The following is a 15,268-nucleotide window of genomic DNA, read 5'->3' as shown; positions in this document are numbered from 1 at the left end:
TGCATAATACATTAGATTGCTAGACCTTAGCATACTGTCACCTAGCAAGACTGTATTTCAAATAACCTAGTTTTAGAAGTAGGAAACTTTGTCCAGTTTCCAAATACCTCATACTGAGATCTTAGCTATCATTTGATCACACACCTGAGAGCAACATAGGATCTCGATCCAACGTTTTCTTAACATGATCAGATTCTCCAGTCAGTGAGCTTTCATCAATTTTGAGGTCATTTCCTTGTATAAGTACACCATCTGCCGGTAAAAGGTCACCTACAAAAAAAAGACAATAGTTCTCATTAACATCCTCTCAAAACATTAGCAGAGTTGATGGAAAAATAAATGAGGATGCTTACCATATTTTACTTGTGCAATATCACCGACAATTATGTCCGCTATAGGTATCTGGATTATTTGGCCACCCCTGATGACGGTAAACTTCTGTTCTTGTTCAATGCGGCTCTGTAACCCCCTGAATTGTTTCTCTTTACTCCAGTCATTGAAAGCTGTGACTAATACCACACAAACAACAGACAGGAGGATTGCAGCTCCTTCAATCCAGCCTGTTTCACCTTCTTCTTCTTCTTCACCAACTGACGCTGTTCCACATGCTAGAGAAAGCAAGCAAATAGTATTTCATGTTCACATGTTAACTCTATTTTAAATCTGAGAACAGACAAGAAAGATCCAAACCTTGATTCTTCTACTTAATTATATATACCCAGTAGCTTATTCAAGAATTTTGATGCTTCCAGCTTAAGATACTTTCCAACTAGCTTTCATATTATGGAGGAATCAAAAGTAGTAAGGTTCCACTGAGTTTAACTACTGGAGGATTATTCAGATTAAATGCACACAATAAGAGTGAAGGGAAAGGCAGCAAAGCTTGAAATCAGGCCTTTGTTCAAATTCTCTCATCTTATCTCATACTAGATTTAGAGCTCTTGGAGTTAAGAAAACACAGACACAGAAAATCAAGTGGTTTGCATGATACAAATATCTTATAATTTGCCTCTGAGCACATTCTACAGGTAGGGCAAATGGAATGTCTGGTGGTTCTGTGAACTGCTTAAAACTACTTGAACCTACTCTACTCTGCTCTGGGGCAATTTGGAATGCCCCAGGATAGGGAAATCAAGTGAGAGGGTCACACTACTATTTCACATTTATATAAAGCTCATTTATGCAAGTTTATTGCCATCTATGAACTGATTTCTAATCCTCAAAGAAATTCCACCCCCACTATACTGTATGTGGAAGACCGGCTGTTCATGACTGAGGACAAATACGTTTGATATGGCAGAGTATTTCTCCTCCTTTGTTCCCTCACCCCAACAAAAGCAGCAGGAAACAATGCCATGAGCAACAGAAAATATTTTAATTACACAGATAAATAGGCTCTAAAGCAGAAGTAGTGGGAACTTTGTTGCATTCATGTATCTGTTCAGTGCTGCATGTAAGGGAACCAGAAAGATTTTTAAAAATTCCCTCTACAAGTTCTCACTGCTAAAATAACAGAATACTGACAGTAAAGGAGCGGTTCAGATCAACAACTGCTTAATCACCTCATTCTGATCATGGGACACCAATAACACAGAACTGATTTTTGTATCCAAATTCACCAGTTACACATCAAAAGGTAATATGTAATGGGGCCTAACAATGCTATCTCGGCAGGATGCTACAATAACTGCATGTGCTTGGTGTCTACAAGTGATAAAAGTCTAAATTAACCTCTTTCATCATAAGTACCAAATGAAACAGTATGAAAAGAATTTTGAGTATGATTGACCAATGGCCTGATTTCAGTGTAAGGAGGCTTCATGTGTGAGACTGTCTGATCATGTTCTATCCAGTGTTTTACTTTCCAAAGTTCTGAGTGTAAAAGATTGATTTAGCTTATGTCTTTATTATTATCCCCTTTTCAACATAAAGATGACAAGAGATGGGTGAATCAATTTGCCATATCCTCCTCGACCTTCTTTATGTTGGTATGCTCCACCAGGTCCTAGTGTCTGCCATTCCCCTCCCCGCTCCACTCCTCAACTCCAGTTCTCTGGCAGCAGTGTAAACTCTTATTTAAGTGCCGCTTCCATCAAAACCATTATTAATCTGCAATGGGGAACAGAGCACTTTTGTAAAATAACATTTATAGTGCTTTGGACACCTATTAGCGAGACTTGCCTTTTTGTAAAGTTGTGCCTGCCATTTTCTTTCCTGTAGCAAGAACTATAAATGCTATTTACCAAAGTGCTCTGTTCCCCACTGCAGAAGATAATGGTTTCAAAGGAAGCGGCAATTAAATAAGGGTTTACACTGCTGCAGAGAACTGAACTTTTTTTTACAATGCAAGCACACTTCACTCCAAGTTCGGTCAGAAAACATGTGACCGCACTATCAGACTTATCCTGAAAAGGCTATAATAGGTTCTTGTTCATGTTATGTCAGCAAATTCTAAATATTAAGCAATAAGTCCACAGAAGAGGTGCAAGTAGGTTAACTTATTACAGCATTCAGTAGTTTTTGTGATATAGTGACTAGAGTGTTGGCCTAGCATCTGGGAGGCTCAGATTTTCAAGACCTTTCTCTGCTATGAAAGCCTGCTGAGTGATCTTGGGCCAGTTTCACATGTTCTACAAAACCTACCCCACAGGTTGTTGTGTGGCTATAATAGTAGCGAGGAAATTCATGCAAACTGCTTTGGGTCTCCACTGGGGTGAAAGGCAGGGCATGAATGAAGTAAAAACTCAGTACAAGCCATCCAAACATAAGATTACTTATATGAAAGATTACCCAGCTCTAAGATTAAGCTCGTCATTCAGAAGACCTTTAAATGTAAAGATGGATCAGTAGGGTGAGTGGGGAGCAGGGAGAGAACAGACACACAATTAATCCTAAAAGGGAAGCTTCTGTCGAGGCCTGCCTCCTATCCATTCTGACAGGGGCCCAAATCCATACTCCAGTAGATTCTGATTAGATTCTGAAAATCACAGACACATGTATTCTTATGAGTTAAGTATTAATCTCTTTCTGAAAAATAGGGAGATGGTTGAGAACAGATGTGCAGAAAACTCTCTACTGGTCTGATTCACAACCCTCATTTTGATCTGAAATTCCCACGGTCACCCATGGGATATTCTACACTAGAAGGATGTTCAAAGGATGTTCTACACTAGAAGACAGGAAGAATGTGCCTGTCAGTTTTTCTTGTACTTGTCAGCATTTTTTTAAATCATGGTATGCTCCTGGAATGCAGAGTTGATTTAAAGACATCTATGTTCTTGTCAGGAAGGTTTCAGAAGGTAGAACTAGGCAACTATTGCTCCTGTGATGGTCAACGAAGTTCTACATCATTGTCACTCCAATAGCTACCTGAAGACAATAGGATAAGTTTTCCAGAGATTTGGATGAAACAATAATAGATGAGGCAGTGGAATTATTCAACTTGTGTCTGGTCAGTGACTGACTGAATTAGGTTCAACAAACTAACATAATGAATTCATGCTGGTAATAATATGGGTCTACTGATGTGGGAAATGGTAGTGATCTAGTTTTGAGTGGGTTATTCTCTAAAGGATCAGACATGCAAAACTGGGAGTATTCTTAGACTATTATCATGTGTTGTCCCTGGAATCTTTGGTAGAAGACATGGTCAGGATTGCTTTACCTTTTTAGGCTGGTATGCCAGCTGCTGTTGCTTCTAGACCACAGTAACAGTACCTCTATGCTGAGTGCCTTGGTAAATGGTATATTGGGCTGCCTTTGAAGTTAAAAATGCAGCAAACAGTGTTAATTGAAAAGCCTAAAGCAGCATATCATGCCCATACTAGAACAGCTACACTGTCTCCAAATCAGTTTCCTAGTACAATTCAAAGTGCTGATTTTAACCCTTATGGTCCTACAAGCAGCACTCAAGTTACATAAGAGGCAGTTGTCCCCATTTGTGATGACCCCTTAGTTTCAAAGTACTTTTCTCACCTGGTTCTTTCTATGCAACTATATGCTTGTTGAATGATGTCCCCATTGCTTGTTTATTCTATCAAGAGTTACTCATGTTATGACAACAGACAGAATATCTCTTTAGCCAATGGGTTGCCCCTTTCCCTGCACATATTCGGTTTAGGTCAGAAACTCCCTCCTACATAGGCAACAGCACCAAGGGGTCATCATAGACACCTAAAAGAAGAAGTTATTTTTCCAGAGGAAAAAGTCAACAAGATATTAAGCTTGGCCAAGAACATCTCCAGTCATAAAAGTTAATGTCCTGGATCCCACTACAGGGTTTTCTGATATAGTGCAGAGGATCAGTCCCCTGGGCTCATCTGCACTCTAGACCTCTCCAGTAGCTCCTGCAACCCCACCAGATGGCAACCATACAGAAAAGGGACAAGTTGTTGACCCTAACAACCTTCGTCAGACAAAGCATGATCTGGTAGACCAAGCCCAGAAGAATATGGTACAGGTTTTCACAGATGCCAGTCTGACTGATTGGGCAGCATCCTTACAAGATTAATCAAGACATGGCATCAGAATAAAGGAAGAAAAGAGCCTGAGCATCAATGTCCTGGAACTCAGGGCTATAAGGATGATGCTCATATGCTTTCAATCATAAAATCTGGAGGCCAGAATATCCTCTTCAGAACTAATAATGTATCAGCCAAGGCCCACATCAACCCAATGGAGGGATCCAAGTCTTCTGTCGTGCATCAGGAAATGCAAAGGATTCTATTCTGGGCACAAATGTACCTGCAGTCAATCTCCACAGAGAATACTCAGGGATCATTCAACACTCAAGCAGGCTAGTTAAGCTGACAAACCATGAATGAGAATGAGCGAGTGGTCCATCAAGGAGTCAATTCAAGTGACTGTGAGCAGATTCAGTGTTCCAAGCATGGACCTTTTTTCTTTGGTCTCCAATTATTTAGTACCACGATTATTTTCCAGATACATCACCCACAGGCAGAGCTATTTGTGGCTTCAGAATGATATCACAGCCCCTGGTTCTCATCCCTAATGAAACTTTCAGTACAAGAGCCTTGACACATTCCTGTGAGCCAGAACATGATACAGCAAGGTCCAGTCTAGCACCTGGATCAAGAATGGTTGCATCTAATCATGTGGCCCTTGAAAGGAGTGGGTTGCTAGATCTGTTATGATCCAGAAGTGGCTGAAACCATCATGACCTCCAGAAAACCATGTACCTGATGTATATACAACACTTAGTAGAAAGCCTTTGTAAGATGGTGTCAGTGCAACCAGGTTGATTCTTTAAACCTGGGGTTAGGACAGTTGTTAGCCTTCATTCAAAGTGGGGTCCATCAGCAATTGAGGGCCTCTGCACTGCATCACCAGGCGGCAGCTATAGTGACAACAGTTCCACAGGTACTCCACAGGAGTACCACAGAAGCTCCTCGAACTAAGAATCCATACATTGTCTTATTCCTAAAAGGGGTGGCACAGAGAAGCTACCCACCCAGTCATACTTCGATTTCCTATGTGGATGTTACATATGAGGAACCTTTGTCTCTATTCAAAAGGTAACTGATTTTCAAACATTTATATTATCATGTTTGTGTCCTTGACATCTTTCTCGTTCAAATCAGAATATTGTCCAGGTACAGGTGGACCTGGGATTTCCTGCCTTCAGGCAAGGGCCAGTAGTCCTCAGAATTTTAGAGAACACTTGAGAATCCAAAGTTCTGAATTGGAAATGCTGGTTTTGGTAGGAATATCTGAGAAATCTGCAATGGCCCAGATAGATCAGCATGTGTAGGTATGCTTCCATGAGATCAATCTCCTGGATTGAGAACTTCAGTGACTGAGCAGCCCACCACACTGTCTCCATATAGAAGTGTTTGAGTTACAAACCTGCTGACATATTTTACATCTAGTATGGGTTGCCATTTTTCAAACAGGCTTTTGAGGGGTAAGATCTTTAACTGGGAACACAGATTAAAAATATGTATCCATGTCCATCTAGTTCATTACCTTTGTGTGATCTGCAGTGTGAATGTTTTTGGATTATGAGTTTATTGTCTGATAGTTTAAGTTTAGGAGGGCCACCTGCTTTATCATAGGTTACCCTGAAGGCTCAATGAGATAATATGGTGAGGTTAAAAGCTAAATAAATATGCTAGATTCTTGCCATTCATATCTTATTTGTGGTTGTTTTGCAGGAAATTTGATTGTTTTGATACTGGAGGGCAGCAGACCTGTTTCCTAGTATTTGTAGATTTTGACGTATTATGATCTTGGGAACAGATCCCCACAAATAGGAATGGTCTACTATAAGTGCCCCCAAAGTAACAATATTCAAATTAGTGGTTTGCTTTGAAAGCAGAACGTACTTTAGAAATATGATATCTCAATTTAGTTGATCAACTATTTGCCTACTAAGAGGAAAGGTACTGATTCAGAAACAATCATTCAAGAGACATTTAGGAGTGAAATGAAGGCAAATATTTGAGTCACATTTAACTAGCATGTCAGCTCAGCCACAACTTCTACAGCTAAGACTATGCCTCTAAAGGGGAGACCCTAGTCACTGAGCAAGAGTCCTGGTGCATGCCCACTGCGTGTCTGGAGATGCACGTTTTCCCATTGGACTGTGAGTTTATCATGGCAAATACTAGTAGGTTTTCTGGGAAAATTTTCTGATGCAAATTTAAAGTTTGCAAAAGACAGCTAATACACTGGCCAAATTCCCTCTGAAAATTTAATCTAGATACACCAAGTTTCAAAAGAATCGGCACCTTTTCATCCAGGCTCCAACATCCTCACTGCAGCATGTTTCTAGTGAAGACATCTAGCCCTGGGGGTGGGGGGTGCCTGCTGTCAGGGGTGCAATTGTTAAGCTAGCAGCACCAAAATTTCAGGGTATCTTTAGGAGACCCTCCTGATGATACCACCCAGGTTTGGTGAAGTTTGGTTCATGGGGGCCAACGTTCTGGACCCTCAAATGTGTAGCCCCCATCTCCTATTAGCTCCCATTGGAGTGCATTTTCAAAAAGGTGCATATACAAGCAGGTCCAGGAAAATCCTGTGATTTTTTTTGGGGGGGGAGGCAGGGGGAGTGCCAGAAATGGGACTGATCTGTGTCCATGGTTCGGCTGTGAGGAGATCTCGAGGGTGACTATTCCAGGATTAATCACCAATGAGGAAATCACCACCATGTACCATCACTGGGATATGCTCATGCTTTATAATCCACATTCAGTCCATCTAACCTAAGGAATCTGCAACATACCAGCTCTGACAATTGTAGATAAACAAGTACCAGGTGGATTTTTTCCATGAAAAAAATAGCACCAGAAAATTCAGCCCTACATCACTGCTCAGTACAAAACAGATGTACAAAGTGTTATTTTACCATAGTGTTCTGTTATCAGAAGCAGCTATAATTAGGAGTGAGTTCTATTTCTTTTTCTCATCTCACAGAGGAGAAATGAACACCACAATTATGGCATACTGAGTTCAAACAGCTTTGGGATCTTTCTTTCCATTTTTTCACCATACTGATGGTAGCAAAAGTGTATATGACCACTTCTGAATCCTATACTTAGCTGTAACAATCATGTATCATGCAGATCAGACAGCATATAATGGTAACCCAGGAAATTGAAAATCCTGAAAAAAAAGTCATCTATATATGCCCAAACACTGAAGTCAAAAGCCAAAACAATGTTTAGGTGACCTATACTGCATAGTATGTTCAGGAGACAAGGGTGGCAGGAGTACATGGAAGACCACTTTCCTCAACAGCCCTTGGGATTACTACAAAAGTGAGAAGAAGCCAACTCCTGTAGTCATCCACTGGCAAGGCAAAAACAAAAACACAATGTTTTGTTGCACTCGTCTCCTGTAATAATCCTGAATTCTCAAATAAGAAAAAAAACATACTATGCAGTATAGTATAGGTGACCTATACTGCATAGTATGTTCAGGAGACAAGGGTGGCAGGAGTACATGGAAGACCACTTTCCTCAACAGCCCTTGGGATTACTACAAAAGTGAGAAGAAGCCAACTCCTGTAGTCATCCACTGGCAAGGCAAAAACAAAAACACAATGTTTTGTTGCACTCATCTCCTGTAATAATCCTGAATTCTCAAATAAGAAAAAAAACCTACAAGTTAACATAAATGTAAATAACAGTTAAATACAGTTAAACTTATAAGATAAAACTTCACATTAAATCATAAGTTCAGTTTACAAACTTCAGCCAGGAACTTTGCCACTGTGAGACAACAGTTGAAATTATTACAGTTTAAAAACATATTTACTTTGTCTAGCTTCTGTATGGGTTTTTATAGGGTCAATAACCTGTGATAATAAGCTGGATCTTAGATTCTGGTAAAATGGGCAGTGGAGAAGAATGTGCGGAATGAAATCCAGCTGCCCTGGACTGCAGGGGCAAAGCCTCTTATCGCTCGGTAGACCCTTGAGTCTTCCTCTATGGAGCGGGGATGGCATAATGTTAAATCTAGCCAGCATATAGGCTCTCCTATATATAGGGTTGGTAAGCACTGCAATATAGTAGGCTGGGTTTCCCTGCACAAATGGAATTGCCACGTTAGTTGGCGAACAGGATTTATTGGCCAAGCTCTGCAATTGTTGGTAATCCATTGCTAGTAGCCGCTCTTTGATGAGGGTGAATGTCTCAGTGAAGGTTAGCATGTTCAAGGAGTGACTATCATAACCCAATTCCCCAATCTTTGCTAAATAACAGAATAAATAAACAGAAGGTCCTACAGAAATGGGATCTATATACAGCTGTAAAACAAAAAAATGTGAAAAATGTTTACAACCTGTAATTAAAAGAATGTATAGTCATTGAAAATAATTGTATCATTGCAGAAAAAACTCCAAGGAAAAAGGTCAAATAACCAGCTTGCTTTCCAGACTCAAATTATAAAAAAGTGAAACAAGAAGATTAAAGTTTAAGTGCATGTGGTGAAATTTATTTTGTATGCAATAAAAGCTGGTACTTGCATCATGTTCTCAAAATAGTCCTGGGGCCCAAACAATATTGTGCTCTTTAGTACAACCCAATACAAAAACTGTGAAATATGTTAAACAGTACACATGAATTAAGATTTTAAAAAATTGATGGTTTACTTACATGCGTCATTTCCTCCTGGAGGTTGGTAAAAAGAAAGGCCCAATGATACTATGGCTGCAATTTCTAATATAATTAACGTAACATCTTGTAATGCTTCCCATACTAACTGAAGAAATGTTTTTGGCTTTTTAGGAGGTATAAAATTCTTCCCAAACACAGCTGCTCTCCTTTCTATATCTGCAGGGTTTCCACTTAAGCCTAAATATTAGGAAGAGAAATTTATTTTAGAGTAGTTTGTTGACTTGTACATCATCTCTCAATAAGAACCTCGACACTTGCAGTTCTATGAAAATCTTCTATATGCATGCTACATTAATTGCTCTACTTGTATTTAATTGCATCACAATATTGAGGGACTCATACAACATCAGAAGGTGCTGTTTTCTAGCACAGCAGAGGATGGCTGCACAAACTACATCCAGATTTTGGCTAACCAAAGTGCTACTCATCTATTGAGTGCCTTTCCCCCCAAATTTTGCACCATCATATATTACAAAGTTGAGAGTATGATTTCCAAAAAAGCCAATGTATTTTATATAAACATCTATCCAATTCTCTTCTCCATCCCAGTGTTTGCTTTAAATAATTTCAGTTCTTTAGAAAAATCTGAAATTGCCATCATAAGCAGGAGGATTAAACATGTTATTTATAATTCTGATGAGGGAGTTTGGTTTCCTCTACAACTGGATTTCAGCAATGTTCACATCATCTTAAGGGGGTCTTTGTTTTCCACAAAGCATAGTGAAACTAGTGAACATGAGGCCAACATTCTTTCGGCCTATTCCCATTATATGGAAAGAGAACAATTGCATCATGTCAAAGAGAAGCACCAAATTCCAGTTCAACCAAAAGTGAATGGAAATGGATAGACAAAGTTCTGCAGGTTGGTATCTGCTTTCAGGTACCACCATCTGCCAACAGCTAGGCAACTGCTGGATCTATCATCTAAGGAGGCTATTGTAGAATGATGACCTAATGGCAGAAAAAATCCTTGCAGGATTACTCCATTATTTCAAGATGTGAGGCCAGCCAGATTTTGTAAAGTCTACAGCATCTGCTGGAAATAGTCTTGATCCTTCCTTTGCACATATCATCATTTCCCATTCTTAAGGACGGCATCATCTGATCTTCTAGAAACAGCACTACAGCGAGGCTTTCCTTTTCATCTATATTTATAGTTGTGTCTATACACGAGAATGTCATATGCTTCACTTTGGGACACTTTGACAAGGAAAGCTTTGCAGATATTTAAATCTATCTTGATCTCTCTGCTATAATTACCAACTGTCAAGAAAATAGAAATTATGTCTTTCAATCTGGACAACTCAGACCAGGTCTGACAAGGAGTTTTAGTCAAAGTGTCTGTCTAATTTCCCCACCCCAACATAAGTGAAGAAAGGGATTCAGAAAGATTTTGTCTAGATAAAGAAACCCCAAAAGATGCTTGGGGAAAGGGGTACAGTATTTTCAATGATGTGTATCTTATTTTTCTCCTTACTTGGGGCTCAAAGCAGTTTATCACATCATTCTCCCATCTTCTACTTCATCTTCACAACCACCCATCCTGGGAGCAATCCTAGGCTGAAAGATTTTGATGTGTCCAAGGTTACCCAGCAAACTTCTACGCCAGAGCAGTGATGTGAATCCAGTTGTCACAGGTCCTACTCTGATATTCTAACCACTACGCCAAGCCTGGCTTTTCCTTGCTAACCGTAATGAGAGATTTATAACATTTCTAACATTCACGGTTGCAAGTGGAGCTCTTAATTTTAACACCACAAAAAAAAAAAAAAACCCTCTGTAAGAAATTGATTTTTCCTACTACAGGCATGGTCAAAAGTACATGTTTTCAGTTACTAGGAAATTAGTATATAGCAATCTACCAGAAAGATTAGCAGTTGACCAAGTACTGTAGTCAAGTTGCTCCTCACAGATGTCAGCATGCAAAGCTCTTTCTGGGCAAAAATGCTGTCCTCCTGGCAAATATCACAAATATGATTTCTCTGGAGGCAGTTACTCTAACCCAAGAAAAAAGCCCTCATCTGAAATAAATTTCTCACTTGCATAATTCTAATATCCTGCAAACTATTTCCATTTAACATTTTTGTGTCTGCCTGGTTTTTTGGGACTGAGATGGGCATAATATACATATGTGCAATTTGTATAACTTGCTCATATGAATTTCAAATTAGATTCAGCATTCAGGATTACATCTGGACACAAAAACATTCCAAATTTCACAAACCAGGGAAAAATAAATCAGATAATATTTTAAAACCCATTTCTTATAAAATTCCCAGAGTAAGCGATTTAAGAGTTTGTGATATAAGGAACTGTTTGAAGACTTGGATCTCTTCCCCTACTCCCATGAGACAAGAACTCTCCTTCTCTGGACTCAGAGTCACTGGCTGAAGACAGAGAAGGGGCTCCGTCTGGACTTACTCTTCTGTGCTTCTGAGTGGCTCTTAGAGGGCCATCTGCTAGCCAGTCCCCACACTCCCACAAAGGACTCTGTTGGCACTGGAGTGACTGGAACAGGCTGAAGAAGAGGGGAAACTAATCCCCTGTGCTGGTAGAAAGCAAGCAACCTGCTGCTGTCAAAAGTTTAACCTCTCCTCCCTAATGTAAGCAGACAAGTTGGGAGTGGGAGGAGCAGGACAAACCAAAGGAGTGTTACTGGATCGGGGATCTGTCACTGTTCCTACTCTGAGTAGGCCCTCTGCACTGGTGGAAAGGGTCACTCTGTATGCATCTTTGTGAGTAGAGCTTCCTCTGGGTCCTCAGTGCCTGCTTATGAGTTCAGGAGATTGGGACTGCTTTTTGGCGTGCTCTGCAGAGCCACAACATACCTGCAATTCAGAAAAGATGGCCAAGGCAGAAGCAGCCCATGAGTGGGCTGTGCTTGCCTGGCTCAAAACTTCTTTGGCTTCCGCTATTATCGGAGCCTCGAAATCATCCTCTGACAAGAAGCCGTGCTGCATAACCTCAGTTCTAGTTTGGAAGCCCAGAGAAATGCTTTACAAGCCTCCCAGGATCTGATCAGAGCCAGAGGAATCTTAACCTTCCCTCAATCCCAATGGGAATCATAAAAAATAGGGACAATCCAGAGGAGGCAAGGTAAAGAAAGGGAATGGAATAGAAGAAATTAAGGTAAGAATAAGCAGAAAGAGAAAAAAGCTAGTTACAACTCCCTGTGAGGAAAGAAAAGAATTGAGACAAAGGGAGAAATCATCCCAAACCAAACAGGAAGAAGAATTAGTTTCTGTCTTCCTTATTGGTTAGTGGGAAGCACCCAGAATTTGTCCTCTGGCTCAAAGGAAGAACAGAGTATGAAAGTCAATATTTTCTAGATTTCATTCCAAGTCAACATTTTGTAGATTTCATTTTAAAAATGTATAATGTTTATGTTTTTAGACATCACAGCCACAACTTTATAAAAGCATTTAACATACTGACTTTATAATGCACAGCATCCTGATACTTGTAAGACCTGTAACTCCAGACTTCTGGGAAGAAGCAAAAGAACACAAGCTCTAAAGCAAGCCTTTACTATTAAGTTTCAAATTCAATAAACATTATTTTGTCAAGGCCAATTTCAACTGCCCCCTCATCATCAGTCAGAAAGCCCTAGAGCAGGGGTCTGCAACCTGTGGCTTTCCAGATGTTCATGGACTACAAATCCCACCAGCCCCAGCCAGCACGGCCAATTGGCCATGCTGGGAGGGGCTGATGGGATTTGTAGTCCATGAACATCTGGAAAGCCACAGGTTGCAGACCCCTGCCCGAGAGAGAAAACAACAAAGTTTCAATTACCATTTGTCAATTTATTTTAGAACTAGGTTACTAGTTAATAAACCAATCAAATATAGTTTATACCAACTTCCCATTGTACTTCTTGAAGTCAGAACAGCCACTCTGTTTACAAACTGAGAAGCTTACAATATCTTAACGTGCCCCTGACAGAGCAATCCTTACCTTCATTTGGAGAAGTTTTCAATCTTGCACAGATTCCATACACATCCCCATAGCATTCTTGTATTTTATGCAAAGCATCTGCAGCACGCAATTCCATAAGATCACGAAGCTCTTCAAGTGTGATTCCAAAGTCTCCATGATTTGAATCTTTCATAGAGTATTTTACGCCACTGTATGCTACCGAGTTGTTGGCCATGTCTCCCATGATGTACAGTATTCAAATGGAGGAAATAGTTTCCACCAAGGAGCAATTTTATAGTTTAAATATTTCCACAAGGAAAATAAATCCTTCAGGTATGAAAACCATCAAAAGAGCAGATATAAATCACTCAAAAAAAGAGAATGCCATTGGATACGTTTCCAGGAACATTATCTTGAGTACAATCCCATAGATGGTCCTTCATTCCAGATAGAAGGGGAATACAACCTGCAAGAAGAGAAAAAAAATCTTATAATGACAAGGCTCAACACCTGTTACAAAACTTCTATATCACACTTCCAAGAATTAACACTAATTACTAAAAATGGAAAAGCAAAATGTTTTATACAGATACTGCACCATGTTTGCTTTAGGCCAAAACACTGATGTCATGCTTTCTGAATTTTGATCTTTCTGTTCCCACTATGTCTGCCAGGTCCTTCAACATCCTACCCTCAGGGACTGGTGGATATTTGGGAAAAAAATGGTGGAAAGAAGTGGAAGTCTACAATTGGAATGAGGAACCGGTGAAAATAGCTTCCCACTTCTTCAGGTGACAAAAGCACCTTCCATTACAGGAAAGACAGGACCTAAATCCATGCAGTCAGTAGCGATACCATGACTGAATCAGTCTTTGTACACATATGCACTGAGCACATTTACTCAGCATACAAGTTTCTGATTGGAAGTACAGGAATACAGTGTTTTCCATTAAGAAATATCTTAGTTTGCACAAGTCAAAGGCACGTAAGTAAATAACTGATTTGGGGCTGGTTAACCACAGTATTATGACCCACATGTTAGTCTACCAGATATACTGTCATTAACAAATGATTAATTGTTGCAAAAATATTAATTCTAACTAAAGTAGTCCAGTTTTCAGATGTGAACAGCAGGTTGGATCTCAGTCATATTTTTTGATGGTGAAAAAAGGAGAGGAGTGTCCCCTTTAACCACTAAAAATGCTGAGTTGGGATACATGGAAGTTGCATAGAAGAGTCCATTGGATACTTACCGTGAAGGACTTTTCTACTGGTGGGAAGACATCTTGCATGAGATATGCTTATCATCACTTGCAGGGAGGCAGGACCAATCAAAACTCTTTGACATCACTTCCTGTAGAGGTCCTCTGGGTCAAATCCCCTCAGTATTCCGTCTGACAGCGCAGTATCAATGAGGACCACAGGAACAACATATACAACAGAAACATTCCAACATCTCCTTTGGTAACACTTATGAACATAGATTCTAAACATAAACTGTCAACTCATTGTGGCTCCATCCTACTGTTCCTCCTGGGTGTTCTAAACTTTTTGTTTGAAACAAACTTCATCAGAGAAAAACAGAAACTAGGGAGGGACCAAGATGTCTTCCCTTCCCACCAGTAGAAAAGCCCTTCATGGTAAGTATCCAATGGACTCTTCTACTGGGGTGGGGGGGGGGGAAGAGGAGACATCTTGCATGGAACCTCCCAGAGCGGTGTCCCCTGATTAGGGTGGGTCTCATTAATCTTCGATGATGTTTTCTAGATCTCTTCTGCCAAAAGCTGCCTCTGAGGCCGCGATGGAATTGAGTTTGCAGTGTTTGACAAAAGATGAAACTGATGAATAGGTTGCTACTTTGCAAATTTCCTCCACTTGTATATGGTTTCCTAAAAAGCTGCGTTGGTCGCCGCACTTCTGATTGAGTGCGCAGTGACTCCTGAAGGCACTGATAATCCACTAGCTTTGTAAGCTTCAATGATGGTTGCCTTCAGCGTCGAGCTCACCGCTGCCTTAGACATAGGTAGGCCCATCTTCGGGAGTTGTATATTAATAAACAAGGCTTCTGAATTTCTCAGATTCTCCGTCCTGTTCAGAAAGGCTTTTAGTGCTCTTCTGATATCTAATGTGTGCCATAAGTACTCTTTTGGATGTTTTGGGTTTGGTAAGAAGTTTGGAATCGTAATCTCCTGACTTCGATGGAAGCTGGTGTTGAC

At 40.2% G+C, this 15,268-nt stretch overlaps 1 protein-coding gene across 1 annotated transcript in view; it reads right to left on the bottom strand.

The window, feature by feature from the left end:
- Positions 1-15,268, bottom strand: part of LOC125435363 (plasma membrane calcium-transporting ATPase 1-like) — a 78,388-nt gene that overhangs the window by 2,002 nt on the left and 61,118 nt on the right. The window contains exons 2-5 of the mRNA XM_048501551.1: positions 13,092-13,518; positions 9,117-9,314; positions 354-608; positions 143-270 (exon numbers count right to left, since the gene is read on the bottom strand). Coding sequence (XP_048357508.1) covers positions 143-270; positions 354-608; positions 9,117-9,314; positions 13,092-13,296 — 786 coding nt within the window. The 5' untranslated portion in view covers positions 13,297-13,518. The remainder of the gene's footprint in view (positions 1-142; positions 271-353; positions 609-9,116; positions 9,315-13,091; positions 13,519-15,268) is intronic.

Source organism: Sphaerodactylus townsendi, linkage group LG06 (assembly GCF_021028975.2).
Source record: "Sphaerodactylus townsendi isolate TG3544 linkage group LG06, MPM_Stown_v2.3, whole genome shotgun sequence".
In the NCBI taxonomy this organism is placed as follows: Eukaryota; Metazoa; Chordata; class Lepidosauria; order Squamata; family Sphaerodactylidae; genus Sphaerodactylus; species Sphaerodactylus townsendi.
The sequence above is the reverse complement of the archived record's forward strand: the minus strand, read 5'-3'. Positions and strand labels throughout refer to the sequence as shown.